Source organism: Lottia gigantea (genome assembly GCF_000327385.1).
Source record: "Lottia gigantea unplaced genomic scaffold LOTGIsca_40, whole genome shotgun sequence".
In the NCBI taxonomy this organism is placed as follows: Eukaryota; Metazoa; Mollusca; class Gastropoda; family Lottiidae; genus Lottia; species Lottia gigantea.
In genome coordinates, this window is record NW_008709380.1 from 1,533,900 (window position 1) to 1,553,266 (window position 19,367).

A 19,367-nucleotide genomic window follows, 5' to 3' on the forward strand; every position below is an offset into this window, starting at 1 on the left:
ATTGTTGGGAGTAAATGGACAAATTCCATCCTGCTACTAAACTTTATACCACAGCGTATCTCAAATTATTGCTCAATACAGACTCCATTGCACACAACATGGCTTTATCTTCTTCTGTATTAGATAAGGGGGTAGCCGGACTCAATAAGGTGATATGTATCGTGTGTCCATGGTCTTGACAATGAATCAGAATTTGGTAAGATGGATCACGAAGGAAGCTTAGTAAAAAAATATTCATTATGATTGAATGTATTTATTAATGATGTTTCTATTTTATAAATACTATAATAACCGTATTTAGGTTAAATGAGTATTAATTAAATAACAGAAGGACAATTATAATAACATTATAATACATTTGGCAAATATTTCATAATCAACATTATAGGAGATTGTTATGAGACTGCTTTGAATACAGTTCAATAAAACATGATTCCTTCGAGTTATGTTCTTACAATGGAACTCTCCATACACATCGCACTGAGCACTGGTTTGCATTATGTTACAGCGTCTTCATCTAAGAGGAGCACGACATTTTAATGATGGCTGAATTTGATGTCTTGTTTCCAAATGGAGGAAATCGCCCGGCTTGCAACGGGCTTGCGATTGAGGGCTTGACTAAGTAAATTCTAAACACTTGATTCCATGGTAAAATAAAGTGTCTCTTCACGAATTGTGTTCATCACTGACTTCAATATCTTCGTCGTCGTCATCTGACATATTTCCGTTATCTTTTGTCGGGCTTCTTTCCGAGCAAGCAATACTGGATGTTGGAGAATGACTGCGACTCGAGTTATGATTTCCTATAATAAGAGTTTCTGTCACTTTTGAAATATCAACAGCCAAAGGTAACGTTGGATCAATAGATTTTGTAGCTGTAACGTCATTTTTCAATTCTTCTAAATCACGTTTCAGTTTTGCACGTCTGTTTTGAAACCACGTTATCACTTGCGCGTTTGTTAGTCCAAGACTTTGAGCGATTTCATCACGATCCGCTGGAGTTAAATATTTCTGATAAAGAAAACGCTTTTCGAGTTCATAAATTTGTTGATTTGTAAAAGCTGTTCTGGATTTGCGTCGTTTTTTCGGTGGTTGATTTTTACCAAACAGTGCAGACTGCTCTCGTCTTTTGGCATCTGAAAAATAGAAGATTTTGGAATAATTAATAAGATGCAATTTTTTTTTAAAAAAAATCTTGTTTTGGAATAGCTATATATAAGAGTGCAAGCTAGCTCAATATATAATCCGTGTACACGTATTTTGGAAGCATAACATGTGACAGCAGTGCTCGTATATAGTGCACGAAAGTTTCTTGAGTTTTTGACTGACACGTCGCACATTATCGACATACGACAGAAAGCAAGGCATATTTTATCCTAGATTTTAATAATTCATATTCCTTTCATAAAAACAAGACAGGTGATGAGGTTTTATCATGATCATACTTTATTCTCGTCATTTATCATGATCGAGAATCCAATATGGCGGCTACCTATTTTCTAGACACCCCTGTCATGTTGGACATACGCCTTGGATAAAAACGCCTGTTACAAACTGTCAAAGATTAAAGACAACCGCCTATGCTCGCGGCGAGTGTTAGAAGTGTACAATTTAGTTATTATAATATACCAATTAAATATATCATTATGTTAATAATAGGTCGAGAAAACTTTTTATATTATATGACGTTAGCCAACTTCATTATTTTCTGTAATGTGCTTACTCCGCGGTCCGCGCCATACAAGCTACAACTAAGAATTGATAGAGATCGTTTGTTGATCAAAAACGCTTAGCCTACGTAGCTTATGTTCATATATTTATTTATTCATCTTAAATATATTTTTTCTAAAATTTCGAAAAAGTACACCGGTAATAAATTCACAAAATATTCATTATTAAATATTCTTAAAAAGCTAGCTTGTTATCGCTCTTTACATTAACATAAAACACACTTTTTATAGTTTTTCTACGACAAATTCCATGTCACATTTTTAATAATTTTATTCAAATTTAATCCTATAAAAGAAAAAATTTAGAATTAATTTATTTTACACACTTTTTCGCCTAAACCTCTTGAACCTACATTGAAATTTTATTTTATTGTTCATTTTTCTTTAATTTATATCAATTTGCAAAATAAATCTCTGTGATTATTCCCAATTGCAGTCAATAATTGTATTCAAACGATAACGTTATGTTTGGGTCGAAGCGTTGGTTTGGGGAGACTTGCATGACATGTATATATCGAAATATGGGTACATTGGGAAATTGTTTTGAACCCCTACCTCTTTGACCCGGCACTATTGCTGACACAAATTGATCTGCTAAAGTACAAAAAATCGATTCACGCTGCCGTCAAGGGAACACAAAGTCAATCGATAACCAGGATAAAATTCATTGAAATACAAAACTTTCAATCGATTTTTCAATAACATCAGTATTATTAAATATAATTATTCACTTAACCCTTTACATGGTGCTGCTTTCATTAACCCCTTGAGTGCGTATCTATTAGCGGTTAATAATTAAAAGTTTGGATTTTAAGGAGAATCAACTGTAATTGAACCCATCATTTTAACCCATCAAAGGCTTCACAGAAATTCCCTTATACTTTGACTAATCCATAAAGCCTAAAATTACCAGAAATTGCTCCTAAAGAATTTTTTGAGGACCGATTTTATTTACATTAACTAAAAAATACAAATGATGTACTTGTCTTACAATACTACAACGTCTAATAAATGACGTTTTTAAAATTAATTTTATGAAAAAAATTGTCAGTATATTGTACCAGTAAATGTAGAATTTAAATGCTATTTAAACTAATATAATATTACTGCTTAATATCTCATCTTCGCTAAAAAAGGAAAGTACATTTAATAGGCCTATCAGTCGTGTCTAATAATAATTGTTGCTAGTATATTTACATCATATTCAAATTAAACTCAACGTCTCTCTAATAAATTTATTTCTTTCGTAAACATAAAGGATATAATGTTGAATTTTAAATGTTTTGTTTACGAATTTTGAGCAACCTGTTTATGCATGTAAAATAAATGTATTTTGACAAATAATTTGTTAGAAATGTTAAGGGAAGAAAACACTAGATTTTAAAGAATTTAGTTTTTTTAAATAATGAAATTGTTGATACAATTTCAGCGTTTGGATTTTGCAAAGTCTTTTTCCTAATTAGATGTCTTTATTAAGAATTGTTAGAGGTACAGTGATATTTTAAGTGTAGGTTTGATTGTTCAAAACGTTCATTATTTCAATATTTAATATAAAGTTTCAACCAATATGCCACCAGGTGGGCCGTTTAAAACATCTTTCAAACCACCCCCGAGGGAAACTAGTTTGTTCGCTTAATTCAATCCCGATACAATTACACTTGTAAACAATGATACCACACGTCTTGAGAAGACGACATCAAAACTATATTCAAGATTTCCACACAACAACTATACGTTTTTACATTATGGCATACATCGTTGTCCATATTCAAAATGGCTGCCTCGGAAACTTAGCTCTGCTACCAAGGGGCGGGAAATGACACGTGCGTTGACATTTCGCGCTCCACGTAATAAGTAGGAGTGTTTGGTAAAGAGTTTTCCAGTATTTCTTCACGTTGCTAATAGAAGAAAATCGTTTAGTTGATTCTGACAGTAATTGTCACGTGTCACGCCAAATTTCAATCGAACAATGAAACTGACGAAAAGTTCGTTTCATACTTGGTGATGTTTAAAGCGAAAATAATTCTTTAATTTCATAAAGACCAGCGTCTGTCCGTCTGCTTTAAATAGAATTTGATATGGTTTGGTTTTAATAGTTGTCAACAGTTTATCCCTAAACACCTATCACACTACGACTGATTTTAATTCAAGAGGATTTTGATTTTAAATTTCTGATTTATGAATTAATAGTGCATTTGATATATTGATATAATTCTGAATATCGGCATTCAATTTACATTCAGTAAAATTTGAAAATGAAAACAGAAATTCATGATGAAAAATCCATTTTCAACAATCAACAACGAACCAACGATTTGTTATTCGTCCATCTTCCAAGGTGTATAAAACTATATGTATTCCAATTTAATATATTTAACTGTTATGAAGCGTACAGGAAAGCCTTCAAACAGTCGTTGGTATTTAAAGAATGTTTCAACAAAGGGAATTTTATGTCTTAACTTGAATTGTAAGAAATCGTCATAAAATATTGAATTACTATCATTTATTTTATCGTATAAAGGATTTCAAAGGATTTACATATAATATTTGTTTGTCTGTCGTCATGTTCTTATCCAATTAGGACGAAGAAGAAAAATATCACTGGTCATAATTTGCTGTAGAGAACATTATGCAATAAATATAGATCTTTCATAATCAGTTCACTATTTCTATACGCCAACCTGTGACACATGTCCAGATGCTAGCAGTTGTAGCTGGAGTTGTCTTTGGTCAAAAGAAAATATACTTTTCTTAAATATCATATACAAAAGTAATAGAAAGGAACAAGTTTTCAGAGATAATGTCATGGCAATCACTCCTTTTAAATAATTTTCTATGTTTTATTAGAGACAATTACAAAAGCAAGGCCAATCTGATGAACAAAGACTGAAATTTCCTTACATAAATTTAAACAGTTTGACAAATACTTTAAATCAATCAAAATTGGAAGTAGAATAAACAATCGAGAATATCATTAAAAGATCCCCTGTCAGTCATTAGAATGTATGTCTATTACTGTTTTTATTTGATAAATCAAGGCCGAAAACTGATCTAGTGCGTTCACAGCTGGTAAACTTGTTAACAATCTCAACTTGTGTTTGATGTTAAAGTTATAGTCCCTATGTTCGCAGGTAATAAAACTAATATTAGTGTGGGCAAGTAGAAAAGCGTGAAATGGTGGATGATAAGAGACGGTTAATGCACTATAAAACATGTGAAATATAGTGATCTGGTTACTGACAGATACCATCAACAACTCTACACCCTTTTTATTTTCTTTTTTCTAATATAAATAACAATTGACCATCTGAATTGTATTGAAATTTTAGATATTGTTTTCTTCTGTCGTATCAGTTACCAATTGTGTAAACAGAATTCTATGCAATGAAAATGCAAGTCTGTTTAAACCGACACATCAGTGCAAGTTTTCAATAATTTGTCTTTCGTGTGGAGCTTTTGCTGTAACTTTGTTATGAAATATTTTTTGCTATAACTTATATTCATGTTATGTTTATAGTTTTAAATAATTAATGTTTTATAAATTTTGTTATGAACAAATCCCTTGTTGTGAATATATTACTATTGTTGTGAATAAATTACTTTTGTTATGAATATATTATTTTTGTTATGAACTTATTTCTTTTGTTATGAATTCATAACCCTTGTTATGAATAAATAACCTTTGTTATGAATAACTTACTTTTGTTATTGACAGAGTCTAATTCAAATTTTTCCAAAATAATTGAGAGCTAAAGCTTAAACTTTAGTTTTAAGAAATTTTAACACTTCTTTAACAACAGACAATAAAATAAAGTTGATAATAAATTAATAATATAATTTATGCAAGATTTTATATATTTCTATTTATCATAGTTAATATGACATACACTCGCTTATCGCCCTTTATATTATATTACATTTGTCATACATTTAACCATAAACTGACATATAGCGGTGACATCAAAGAGTTTCAAGACAATATAAGTAATATATTGTTTCGTATATACAGACTACTAATTATGGCATGAACGTGTATCTCATTTATACTCTTCTTTGCAACGTTTCTTCTTCTTAAGAGTGCTTATTTTTGCTCAGTAAACCCAAAGTCCAAATTTCAAAATTGTCGGCCCTATTTCCATACGAACTGTCTTACCTCTTAATGATGGATGATGTGTTCGAAACACGCGTTGGATGATTTTTAATACGAATTTATCTATAATGATGTTTCTGTAGTAAATATTCAACTCTTGATCATAAGATATTTTATATATATCATGTCAAAGAAAAGTTCCATTGAAATAAATTTTAAAGTCTATATCAGCTGATCTCAATGACAACTCTTCGGTGCATTCATAAAATCTTATCCGAATTAAGAAGTCTAAAATAAAATTTAAGTAGGAAATATCTAAAATGCCAGTCTTTCAGACTGTCGTTTAAAAACTCGGTTCCACTTAAATATGATATTTCATCAATCGAAGTCATAATATTTAGTTCTCTGTCGGGTGCAATGTTTGATAAAGTCATTTCAGAGCTGACTGATTTCCATCAATCTGCTATTTATTTAGTTTGGTTAAGTAGGCGACAATTTTAATATACCTGACGTTTCGTTTCAGAAATCCGTATTTTTATTGAACCAAATCAAAGTTGTCATTTTCCATTTGTCATCGTCCAGAGCCTAACATATCAGTTTCAATCTAGCAATTTTATCTCCGTAAAGTTATCAAGGACATAAATTGGTCGATAGACTTCTTAAAAACACGGAACGTTCTAAATATTCCAAAATGAAACATTTGTTTGGATTACTTTGGAGCGAAGTTCGGCAAGAGAATGGCTGAGTAGAAAATTAAATAGGAGAATGTTTACTGTCAGTACACATGTTTTGACAGAAAGTCTCTTGTCTTCTACCACATCTACATCTAAACAAAGATGTTATAATACGAGAAATGACGAGATTGTATGAGATTATGTAAGATATATGTTATGTTATCGGGTTCGCCATCTCTTTAATGTCTGCTAAGCTGTCAGTTTGCCTTTAAATACTTTGGCGTTTAAATACTTTTCATATTATCAGCAGACGATTTCATATTTCACAAGATTTAAATCATTGTCAATTTTGTCAGCTACAACTTAATATATTCATCTTTTTATAAATGATACATTCTTTAGGGTTTCCTTTGCGGCATTATTTTCTGAATGAAATTGAAGTTCGTGTTTCTTAACTTTTTGTTAAAATAATTTAGCGTATCTAAAACTAACTATGTCCGCATTTACCTTTCAACGTGTCGACATTACGCTTATTTGAAACGGAATTCCGAAGTTCGTAAGCTTACGTCAATACACAAATTAAAATTCACTAATTATACATATATTACTTACAAATTCTTTTCATGTACAAACTATCTCATAAAACAAAAGAAACGCTGAAATGGTACAATTGGGTACAAAATGTTAATCCTCTAAGGCTGCGTACAAAGCAATGATTGGCATATCCTGATAAAAAGACCCGAAACGCAAGACAGTTAGGCTTGTTGAAATGAAATATTATTATATATGATGTACATATAATGGTGTTTATTAAAGATCAAAGGGATTTTACACCTTTACAGGTTAAATGTACGTGTTTGGAGGTTATCAAGTAGAAGATGTATTGTCTTGTTATTATGACAGTCAAGTCAACGTGGTGATGAGACAAGGTATTTTAGAGGAATAAATTAGTATATCTTGTCAATTACTTGTCTCAGTGTGGTCACTCACCATGTTTTTACACTCTCTCATCTACTTGAATAAGGTGTGCTTACACACGTTAATAATCGACGAAAGTTTGAAAAACGAAAGGATAAGGGAATTAACATTGAACTTAAACATCAGCACAATATCGCACTGGTTCACGATGTACTTCGAATTTTGATTTTTTTTTAAATGGACCAATTTGGGACCATTTTGGTTAGGGGGTCAAGTAATTAGCACATGAATACATATATTAATCGAATTGTTGAGAGATCATCAGCAATTTAACGGTTTAACCCTATTGGAAATTTTATTGAACAACAAGAAAGATCCATCACTTTACAAGGTATTCGCGCTGACAAACCTTAACCTTGACTACTTATATGAAATACCACCACCAATAAACACCAGTTGATCAAATCTTTCATCGCCAAATGTTTGCTCATTTCAAGCTTCACCTTAACTACCGTAGATTAAAGAAGAAAATTAATTAGTTTGTCGTTAATTTGTCATCGTTGATTGGTTATCAAAGTTCATTTATCAAACATTCTCAACCTTTTACCATGTTTTCTTTCCACTGCCACACAAACGGAACGAAATCACACACCATTCATTCATTTCCGCTTATTTGACGTCTGATGAATTTTCAATATGGCCGACAGACAAGAAGATCTTCTAATTTACCTTCACTTTAAAAGAGTTCTAATTACAGAAATTATCTCCCTAATTAATTTTGACAGTTGTTGGATACTATCAGGTAAAATAGAAGCAGTTACCGCCCTTTTTCTGACGACTGTGACGACAGTAATCTTTCAATGCATTGTGTACTGTATTAAATATCATTAAACGATTTAATATGTCGTTCCGTTTCATGTCAACGACGAATTTTTTAATCTACTCCAGGACTGCGAATTTTGTTTTATGTCAATCAAACGTATTTAGTACGAAAAAAATCTAGTTGTATTGAAATAATTAAGAGATTTCAAACGATGGAGCAATGTGACCTAGAGGTCGATTTGGTAATATCAAATTTAGGCACACCTATATACTAACTGTCTTCAATTTATTAAATTTAGCGTTGACATAGGTAACAAGGGCTTGTTTGCTATGTTAACCCTTTTTTCACAAAAAAAAAGAAATTATCATAAGATATTTTTTAATACTGTTAATGATTTCAAAATTTCGTTCCCTTATACACTTATAAAGTTTGCATGGGAGATATTTTATAAAGAAAAAGCACTGGGGTATTTCCAAATAAAACAACCCACAAAAATTATACATCATGGGTGTCTATTTTAAAATATTTCAGATAGTGTCAACGTTAAATCAATTAAAATCGTCCTTCTTTTTGACGTTTAATACATATTTTTTTTTAAGATTTAGCAAATTTTACGTAATACATAATAATATTTGACAATGATATTTCAATTTGACATATTATAGAAAATTTACGTCCTTCTAAACATGTCTCGTGATGGCTTTAAAACTCTTATTATCATGTTTTAAGACTAATTTATTCATAATAATCATGGCTCATTATTCATGCCGTCAACAAAATTTCGATAAAAATAAAATAAAAGTAGAGCATGTTTAGAGAAGGCTTGATTAACGATAGATTTATGCTTAATACGATTTAAAGATGATAAGCCATTCGTAATTCTAATTTTAATATGTTCTAGTGAATTGAGTTTTATATCAACAAAGAACGTCAGCATTTTTTACAGATGAAGATATGACCCCCCTCAAAGAGTATCAACAATATAATCGTTTGCACCTTCACTGCTATTGCCTAAGTTGAGATAGTAAGGGCTTCCATAAGCCAAAAAAACAAAAACCACGAGGTGTTCCGAATTCATTATGTTATTCTATAAAGAATTTATTATCAAATTTATACCAGATTATATTAGGTGATGTTTATATTTTCAGAGCATTGCTAGAGATCCGATTTCGTTCAGTTAAATATACTAACCACAATTATATTCTGGATATCAATGTCTCGAAACCAAGTACAATTTGAAGATATTCTAATGTTTACAGATCAGTTTTATAATTAGACAGTGTTTCAAGTACCTTCATGATAGATCAATCAAAACATTTGGAAATATAAGGCGCTGTTTTATATTTTACTACTGTATAGTCGTCATTTCAGACTGACACAAGTCGTACACTGTAATGTAAATCTATCATCAAATGGAGTCGTAATACCTATTTCATATATTATAAAGAACAATTCATTCCCCAAAATCTGTAATGCCAACTACCTAAAGAATATAGGGCTCTAATCCCTTCTTCCTCCCACAATCATACGACTGTATAATGTAAATATCTCACTATATGCACCATGTTAGAACAGGGCTTAAATAAACTCTTCTTTTCCGAGCATAATCTCAGCAACTGTAATCTTTAATTACAAAAGATGGTAACGGTTTTTAAGCGAATGCAAAGAAAAGACCACCTTTTTACTTTACAGACAAGACTTACAGTGTAAAGCCACTAGGTCGGCAATTAACTCCATTTCGTCGTATTCCGCATCAAAAGTTGAAGTCAGTTTGTAATTTTCCGGTACACTGATGATGTTTTTACCGTACTATAAGTAGAGTACTTCAACTAAATACACTATCCAATTAGTGGTACTTATATACTAGTTAGCTTGAGACTGAGCTATTTGTCTGAAACAATTTCCAAACTACTTCTCTCATCAAACTGTAATTGCGTCATTATGTTAATATTTTTTCCAGAATTTCTGCTCTTGTATAAGACAAGATCAAAGCATATTTTATCCAAAGGTATGGCATTGATGTGAATTGGAAGCACCGTCGTTGGCAACCAACAAAAGAATCAAAATGATCAATATGGTAACTAATTCCATTTTTATAAAACATTAATATTCGACCTAGACACCTGAATAAGACATGTAAGTAAGGAAACTAAAAAAACCGTTATATGCTTATTTCCTCTACGAGGTACGGTTTGCTCTTAATTCCCTCTGCTTATTTCTAAACAGTCAACATTGGAACTTGTCAACTTTTTGCACCAATAACCTTATTATTTATCACATGGAAGCAATTGTATCGGTTAAGCTATTTGAGGAATTGAGAAATCAATAACTAATCGCGGTTGTACATGACGATATGACATATCACCTTGGCTGAAGAACGAATGCATCGATAAAACCATTTTTCTACTTAAGTAAGTTTTTTAAAGGCACACTAACCTGTCAGAACGATAGACTGATTAGTGATCTACTGATACCTGACTTGTCTAATTGAAATTGTCAAACTGTCATTATATTTAGACATAACATGATCAACGTGTCAAACGAATAACGAAAGAGAATAATTAAGGTAACTTTAGAAGGAGATATGTTTAAGATAGCTTGGTTCGTTCGGGTTGAGATCTAGCATACAATGTGAATCTCGAGTGCGTTCCAGTAGCTGACTGCTTAACAATTCTGGAACAATAATCAAATTTCTAGTCTTAAACAAACTCAAGCTTCATTTCTTGAAACAACAATTGCGGAATGGATGATTTAAAAGTTATAGCATCGAACATAAACCGGTTTAAAAATGTTACGTAAATAGACAGTGTATTGATAAAAACGAATTCTTAGACGCGTTCGAATCAACATACATTTCACTATATAAATCTCAGAAGTTGAATTACGCCATAAAGTCAGTGTATGAATGAAGCATTCAGAATTTCAGATGTTGCAAGGAAGCGGTTTAATGGTGACCTCGGTGACCCCGAACTCTCCTCCTGTGAGGTAGAAATAGTATATTCAAACTATTTCTAAATAGAGATTTCTTTTAATTAGTCTTGATGTTTATATGTCGTTTTTTTTTATTTTTACTAAAATAGATCATTTTACCTCAGAATATATCTCGTGTATGTTGATTTTTTGAACATTATACTTACCAATAAATGTTAAACGAAAAGAACCGCTTGAACTGATGTAAAAGAAATTGAACTGTTGGAAGTTAAGTACCGAACATTTAAGTGTTTTACTAAACTTATTATTTCACGATTTATGGTTGTATATGTATAATCTAATTAAATAATTTTACAAAAGTTTCTGGCTGGTGAGAGTTCAACGGAAAATCTTGAAATTATGTTGCCTTCTTTTTGAAGATCCTTATGATCCATCAGCAACTGGATTTGGCAACTTAGTGAACTTCTCGAAGTCAAGTGTTTAACGCTATTTTGGTATACCAATTAGGTTTAGCCATTTTTTTTTCTAATTCTTAGTAAAAGTCCGTCATTTGAATTTAATTGTGTATTAAAATCTTTTTATGAATTCTACAATAATAATCTGAATTATCATCAACGCTAAATATAAAATTGAGACACTCTGCTCGGCCATGAAAATTAAAATTCTTTGATTATATCTTTAGAAATTTAAACAAGATAGAAACAAAAACGGATTTTTGTTGAAAGTATCTTTGACTTGTATCAAGATTGGGAATGGAGATTTTGAAAGTGAAAATGTAAAATATGAAAGATGTTGTGAGAATGGAAGTAAGTTATAATGATAGAATATGACAGTGTGGTATGACAATATCCCTGTCATTTAGTACAAACTCTTTAAGAACATGTGCCAGGAAGTATTCTCTTACGGTACCAGGTAATTCTAATTACCACATTACACTGTATGGTTACTCTTGGACTAATTATATTCTAGCCATGGTTCCCTGGACGCAGTGACCACCAACAGAATTGGTAGTGACCACACATTTGATTTTTACATTAAAATGACCATGATTCAGGAATCACTCTTAAATGATTTTTTGACGAAAACCATTTTTTAAAAAACAGTTGATATCATAATTTAAATATTTCAGAATTTTAATTCGAGTAAATTACTAAATCCAGATACATCATTTTCCGCAATATCATATTGAAAAAATACGAATAGATTGCAATTGCAAGTTTCAAAAACTTGGTTATGTTTTACCATGCTATAGGCTCAGGCACATTCACACATGGAATGCATGATGCATATTTGATTCTATCTTGAATCAAGACATAGAACTAAACAATGAACTGAAAAATATTGACTATACAACAAAAGGGTTTGTTTTGCTTTTCATTTTTAAAATTAGGAAATGCATTTCTATGTGGTTTTATGAACTGAAAATAGCGTTTTAATCGAAACTGTTGTGTATTTCACACTGAAAACAATTTTAATAGAAGAAAGATGAAGTAAATAACGACTTTATTTTGAAATAAGTGATAAAGTAATGATAAAGCCTTGTCAATAGAGATGTTTGTACAGATTGTATATATATAATATTATTATTTATCTCCTAACTTCACACAAAATATTACCATCATATCTACATAGTTTCACATTTTCAAAAAGGCTCAACATATGTTTTTACTATTAACATATTCCCATAAATTAGAAACTTGCTACATAAAGCTAATGTGATGTAATAGTTTTCACTGTGATTACATTGAAGGGTATTTTGGTCTGAGGGAGCTCTCTAGTGGAAGGAAAACACATCAAGTCTTAATTTATAACAGATGAATCCATTACAACTTTACCTCCATTATAAAAGAGTCTTTGAGAAAAAAAGGCGGTAATATATCATCACTTTTTCTGCCTTGTTGTCGATTAACTATAGGAGAAAATTTACGAGAATGGGTAATATTTGAAGCGATGATGTGTTTTCCAAACGAATTCAGGAGATTTTTACGCAACCTTTCAACAATAAAGTGTATAAGCAATTGAACAAGCTCGTAATGTTTCGTTTGTAAGTTGAAAAATAGCTTTGTAACATAATCATGTAGTATCAAAGAACGTTCACAAAGCAGATAGTCATTAGACTTGATAGAATAACAAATTCTTAACGATTTGAGAAAATTAATATTCCATAACAGTATTTCTACAGCTGGATTTTTGATACATAGCTCATTGTCACTCAGTACAAACCCAATTTTCCTCTCTCTCCAAACTCTTTACTTTCTATATTGAAAAGTCGTTAAATATTATCTAATGTTTTAACTGACTGTTTCAATTCTAAACGAACGACGTCGTAAATTATTTCAATAATAGAATTTCTGTATGTTAGTTGTGTTCCAAAATGAGTTTTCATCAGTGCAAATAGATTAGTTATGGCTCACAGGAGAGAAAACACCACAATGCATTTTTATACAAAATACACTATTATTTATCTCGGCTAAAAGCACATTAGATACACGCTATTTTGACAATGACTTTATGTGTTTTACCTAAAAATATTTTAGAGGAATTCGTTATCGTCACTATCCAAAAGAAATTGCCCTGATTGATACTGGAAGGTCATGCCTAGCTGCACCATAGAGTTGACGATTTAATATGAATAACTTTGTTCACTAGCTTATTTCAGACATATAGAACGAATGGATGGTAAAAAAAACTGTGGATATTTCGAATGTGATACTAACTTGCATCATATTATGATCTCATTTTGAGATATATTATAGTTTTTACATAAAATACCGAGGAAAAAAACATATTCCGCTGATGGTCAGTTCTGTCTCAATTCAAAAATCAAATATTAAATTCTATAATTTTTGTCTAATGATTACCAAATCATTCAGCAATCATGACGAAAATGCCAAATCGGAAGTGACGTAATGACTGTCATGGTGGTATTTAGTGTTAATTTGTTAATTAAAATTTGGCAACTTAGTTGATTGATGGGTGATGGTGATCTTGATTTTAGATTTTCTACCATCTTAAATTGGCGTTAAATTACTTAATTATTTTATTGTCTAACTAAAGGGCTGCGAACATTCTCCTTTTCTTTGATACCTTTAAATCTGGAATTTCAACTATTTCTTCATGAAGGAATTGAACTTTAAAAATCTCCTTTGACCACAATCTCAGGCCATATATTGACCGTTTTTATTAAGATTTGGTGCGATATGAGTGAGGGAATTTGGGGCATTTAAATAAGGTTACCTCAAGATGGTCTGAGAACAGAATGTGTATTTAATGCTAGAACTAAATCCACTCAATGTTCATTTATTCACACATGGTTTAAAATATAAAAGCAAGAAAATCTTTTCAAAGCATTGAGTGCAAATCTGCAGATTGATAGGGGAAGTGACTAACTTGATAACCAATCATGAATTATTGCCTTTCTGCATGATTTTATTGGCCTTATTCCATGACAAATCATGTTACAGTTATGGATAACCGATCGCTGATGATCATTCATCTATTTGCAGTGATTGGGCTAAATATTTGGGTAATTTCGGCTATTTGAAATATAATTAAGCGAGCATGTTCCTAATTATACTGTCATATTAAGACTGCAGATTGAGATGATGGATCTATCCCACTGTATCAATGATATATATCAAAGGAATTTACTGATAAATATGAAAAACATTTCCGTCATAATTAATATATCAATCAAAATAATTAAAAATTAATCCAAAACACCCCAATATTATGTAATAAATGTAATATTTTATGTCTCTTAATTAAGATGTTCGTTTATTAAAAATATAGGATAAGTTTCCACCAGATCACCGAGCTGAAGGCATGCATATCAGTAGGCGGTTATTTGATGCCGTAATAATACACGATGCCTTGAATGCTCGGTCCACCTTCTTCCTATCTGAACTCGAAAACACCCAATGTACTTGCCATTGTTCTTCTTCTAAGCTATATCTTTCCGAGAACAAAATGTGCAGTCAACATTCATGGCGAATTTCTACATTTCTTTAAGCATCTAATAAATTGTTTTGCTAGCTAATTTTGTAACATTACTCTGTAATTTAGGCTATATATATTTCAAATCTAAACATCTTTGTCGAAAAGATCTGGTTTACATTGAGAAATGTGAATAAAATTCTTGTCGATAGATTTGCAGCCAATAGAAACAATAGAAACAATCGCCTGCGATTTTAGTTCGAGAGTGCAATTCAATGCCGATTTTTTTTTCTATCAAGCAGGGTTCTTCTCAAATAAAAGAAAAAGAACAAAGTCAATCTGAATCTCATAATTTTTCTTTTCACTACCTACTATGAAATTTGAGACTCTAGCTTATAATAATATTAGTGAAAATCATTTCAGTATGTCGCTCTTTCGTAACGACCTAAATTTTGCAACCTAAACCCCTTTTAAACGGACATGCATTATCAAAAATGTTTTTGCAATCTTTAGTAAGGAGCGTTTAAAACAAAATATCACTGAAATTATTTTACAGGGACAAAATATTCAAATATCACATTGAAGCAAACAAAATATGACATATCGATTCTTTGTTATTATTGAAAATCAGAATTTATATCTATTGTTCTCGTGGACATCAATCGAAGAGAAGTGTGTTTGAATCTATTTGATAGAAAAATCAGTGAATTTTTAAATGTTTTGAACTGAAGCAGAAGATTGACAACATCATCAACATTACTAGTATGATCAAAGATGACGTCATATATTGAAGAATATCCGATATATCATATTTGAATAATTGATTGATCGGCACGTGCTGTAATGACAGGTGTTATATTGATTATAAATAGGATATATATCGATCTCTATCTAAGCTTTGATTAAACTTCGTCCAGAGCTCTGTCATTCATCATTTTTCACTGTAATTATGTTAATAAGGATATTTTGAGCGATATTTTATAGCCATTATATTGACAGTTCAAAGCTTGCGACCACCAATATTTTCTAAATTATCGCTTCTTTTTTAAACTTATATACTTTGTGGTCAAAAACTTTTAAGCGTCAAAAATTTATCAAACTTCAAACATCACTGCAATTAACCGATTTCTTTTTTTAAATCATGGGCTTTTCCCCAACACGCGTATTTGAATGTAATTTTATAATATTATATAGTTTTATGTATGAGCATTAAAGTGTTATATTTAACTTCTCTAGTCTGAGAATTGAACACAAAAAATTATAACCTACTCTATCCTATTTGGTCCTATCGCTTCTATTTCTATCATATCCATTTTATCGAACCACATCCTATGTTACCATATCCTACCTTCGACATTGCATTAAGTTTAAAATGTTGAAAATGAAAGCCTGGTTAACCATGCATCATTTTCCGTTGCAATTGTGTTACATTCCACATTTTGCTGTATCATATTTACAATATGACGTCTACAAGGCCGTATTACGATATGATATTTACAATAGTCTTCTTACGAATTATGTACAGGACTATATAAACGAAGTGATATTTACAAGGATATATTTACAATATGATGATATTTACAAGGATATATTTACAATGCCATATTTGAAATATCGTTATTTCTTACAATGAGGATGTCATGGAATAATGTATATAATGAAGGTAATCTTTATTAATTATAACCCAGTAGGGGTAACGTACCCCCTTCTAACATAACCATATCACACCTCAATAGGGTAGTCAAGTTGACATGAAATAAGAAAGGTGTTTTGGGTATAATTGATCCGTATTTCCTGATTTGAAACACTATGTTTGACAATAACAAGCTGGCTTTAGACAATTAAATAAATCTGACAGAATTATTGCCAGGAAAGTTTTTCTAACATTTATTTATTTATGTGAAAGAATTGAATGGAATTTTTCCAATGTATCTGTTGGAAGACAGGAGGAAGCAAAATTAGATGTAGTATTAAGATTTTCGTATAAGTATTTTTTCAGTGCCAAGCCCGTTAATTTTTAAATGTTGAGCGAAATTACTATGGGGAAATGAAATTACTTAACTATTTTTTAAAATAACACTAAGAATTATATTAAGAATATCCCATATTCGGAACATTTTTCAATTCAAATTATTTTTTTCCATATATACTTTTTTTTTAAAAATTGCAAATTAAGTAATTCTAGTGTTCGAATAAAAACAATACCTACAAGGTATTAAAGTTTCAAACGACCAAACAAAACTTTATTGTGTGGTTTGACATTTTTTCATATAATCCATAAAAATAGTTGTTATTCGCTTAAATATTTTCATTTTAATATAGAATTTATAATCTTATAAATAAACATATTATGTCTATAAAAATCATAACCAAAATGTCATGAAACTGAACCGGAAACTGGGAAAGGAAATATTTTATTTATGACTTCCATTGTATTCTGTTAGGATACATCACTCAAAACGCGTCAAGTTTAGACCAGGAAATTTCTTTTTTAATCTTTTTTTTTTAACAAAAAAAAATTCATTTAAAGAGGAAAGGAAAAATAATGTGTGACGTCACGTACAAAGTGAAATAAATGGAGATTTACATGTCAATGGAGAATTCCAACATGACGTAATTGAAAAACTAAATATAGACCATATGACTAATTAATAATGTAATCAATTAACTGTAATTAAGATATTTATCAATTGACTCAATACATAACTATCTATATTTTCATTTCTTTAATATTTGTACTATTGCATATTCATTGTGAAAAAATGTGTTTAGCCGGAGAATTATATCAATAGTTTTATATTAAAAATTACTTCAATATACATTGTCATATGCATTTGAATTTTATGAAAAAATGTTTAAAAACTTCGTAGCCTACTCTGAAGATCTCTCTTATTTTTCAAAATTTTGATATGATGGAAAAGGAAACGAAAGTGCATGAGACCTTTTTCAACGCAGATTGATATTCACTGATTATTTTCTTTTCATTTCCACCTGGACATTTCTTTCAATAGTGGCGTATTATATTCTGATAAGTATATTTAAAATTTAGTTGAAAGTTCCGATATGAAATTGATAATTTTTTAATAGTCTCAAATTCTTGTTCGGAAGGGACATACTACTTGAACAGCTCGGCGGGGATGTGAAGTTCATGCACTGGAGGAAAACTGATCGCTGTTGCTTTTTTAGCTTTGAAAAACGCTCATCTGGATCAGAAGAATGAATCTGACCTACCTGAATGTCCGTGTGTGTCGAGACCTTGAAATGTTTTATTTGTCATGGCCATTAAAGCATCTAATGGTGACTGTGATTTTAAACATGGACTAGGAACATCATCTTCTTCATCATCATCATCTACATTAATTTCTTCATCAGAAGAACTTTCAGTCTCTGTCACAGCCGAGTCCCAGGGTCGCACAATCCTAGTATTATTGACCACTACCTGTACCCGACCACGATGATAGGGTCGGGTAGCAATATGTCGGGAAGCTGGGGTAGAGAGTCTATTTTCCCGGGGTGACAATCTCTCCCTGGGAGAAGGCGTCCGTGACACTTCCTTGGATGACGGCGTGGATAAGATGTCTTTGATGCTAAACGATGTGAAAGGTTTGTTTGGATTTCGGGGTGGTTGAACTTGAATCATGGCGAGGCGATGGATGGAATCGTATGGTTGTTGGGAATCTTCGGAACAATCTGATAAACAACTTGACATCTCCTGATGAAACAACAATATTAAAAGTTGTTCAACAACATTACAGCATTATTTGCTTACAATCGTTTAAATAAAAATCTGAAGAAACTTTCGTACTATTTCCTTAAGAATATCATACACTGGTTGTGCTCACTGTGAAGTCCGCATCAGATTTTTTTCGATTTTCATCCAATCCTGTAAAATGATAATCCAATTAAAATAGTGGAAATGGTGTATTGGGTTGTACACTTGTTGACATCGGCAACCATCACCCTCAGACTCAGAGACGGCTCTATCTTGTTAGTCTTTTACTGAGAATAATAAGACCTCTTCAAATTCGTCAAGGACTGACATACAACGGATAAAATCACACAAACAGTTTCTTGTAAAGCTAGAATAACTAATTGGTCCTAAACACCGTAATAACTGACGTATTTTGTAGGATAATGCACCTCCATTCTTGACAACCTTGTTGAGATGTTCGCGGAGAGATTTCATTGCCCTGGGCAGGGATAATGTTACTGTCGACCAATAGAAATTGAGTAGGCGTGGCTTATTAAAACAGATTCACGCCTCA

The 19,367-nt window shown here is 31.3% G+C and overlaps 1 protein-coding gene across 1 annotated transcript; it reads right to left on the reverse strand.

The window, feature by feature from the left end:
* Positions 1-687: 687 nt before the first annotated feature.
* On the reverse strand, positions 688-18,751 carry LOTGIDRAFT_63559 (hypothetical protein; the record flags this gene model as incomplete). The annotated part of the gene is made up of 3 exons (XM_009059957.1): positions 688-1,136; positions 18,334-18,403; positions 18,548-18,751. Coding segments are annotated over 3 exons (723 nt in total), but the record flags the coding sequence as incomplete, so codon positions are not given.
* Between the last annotated feature and the right edge of the window lie 616 nt (positions 18,752-19,367).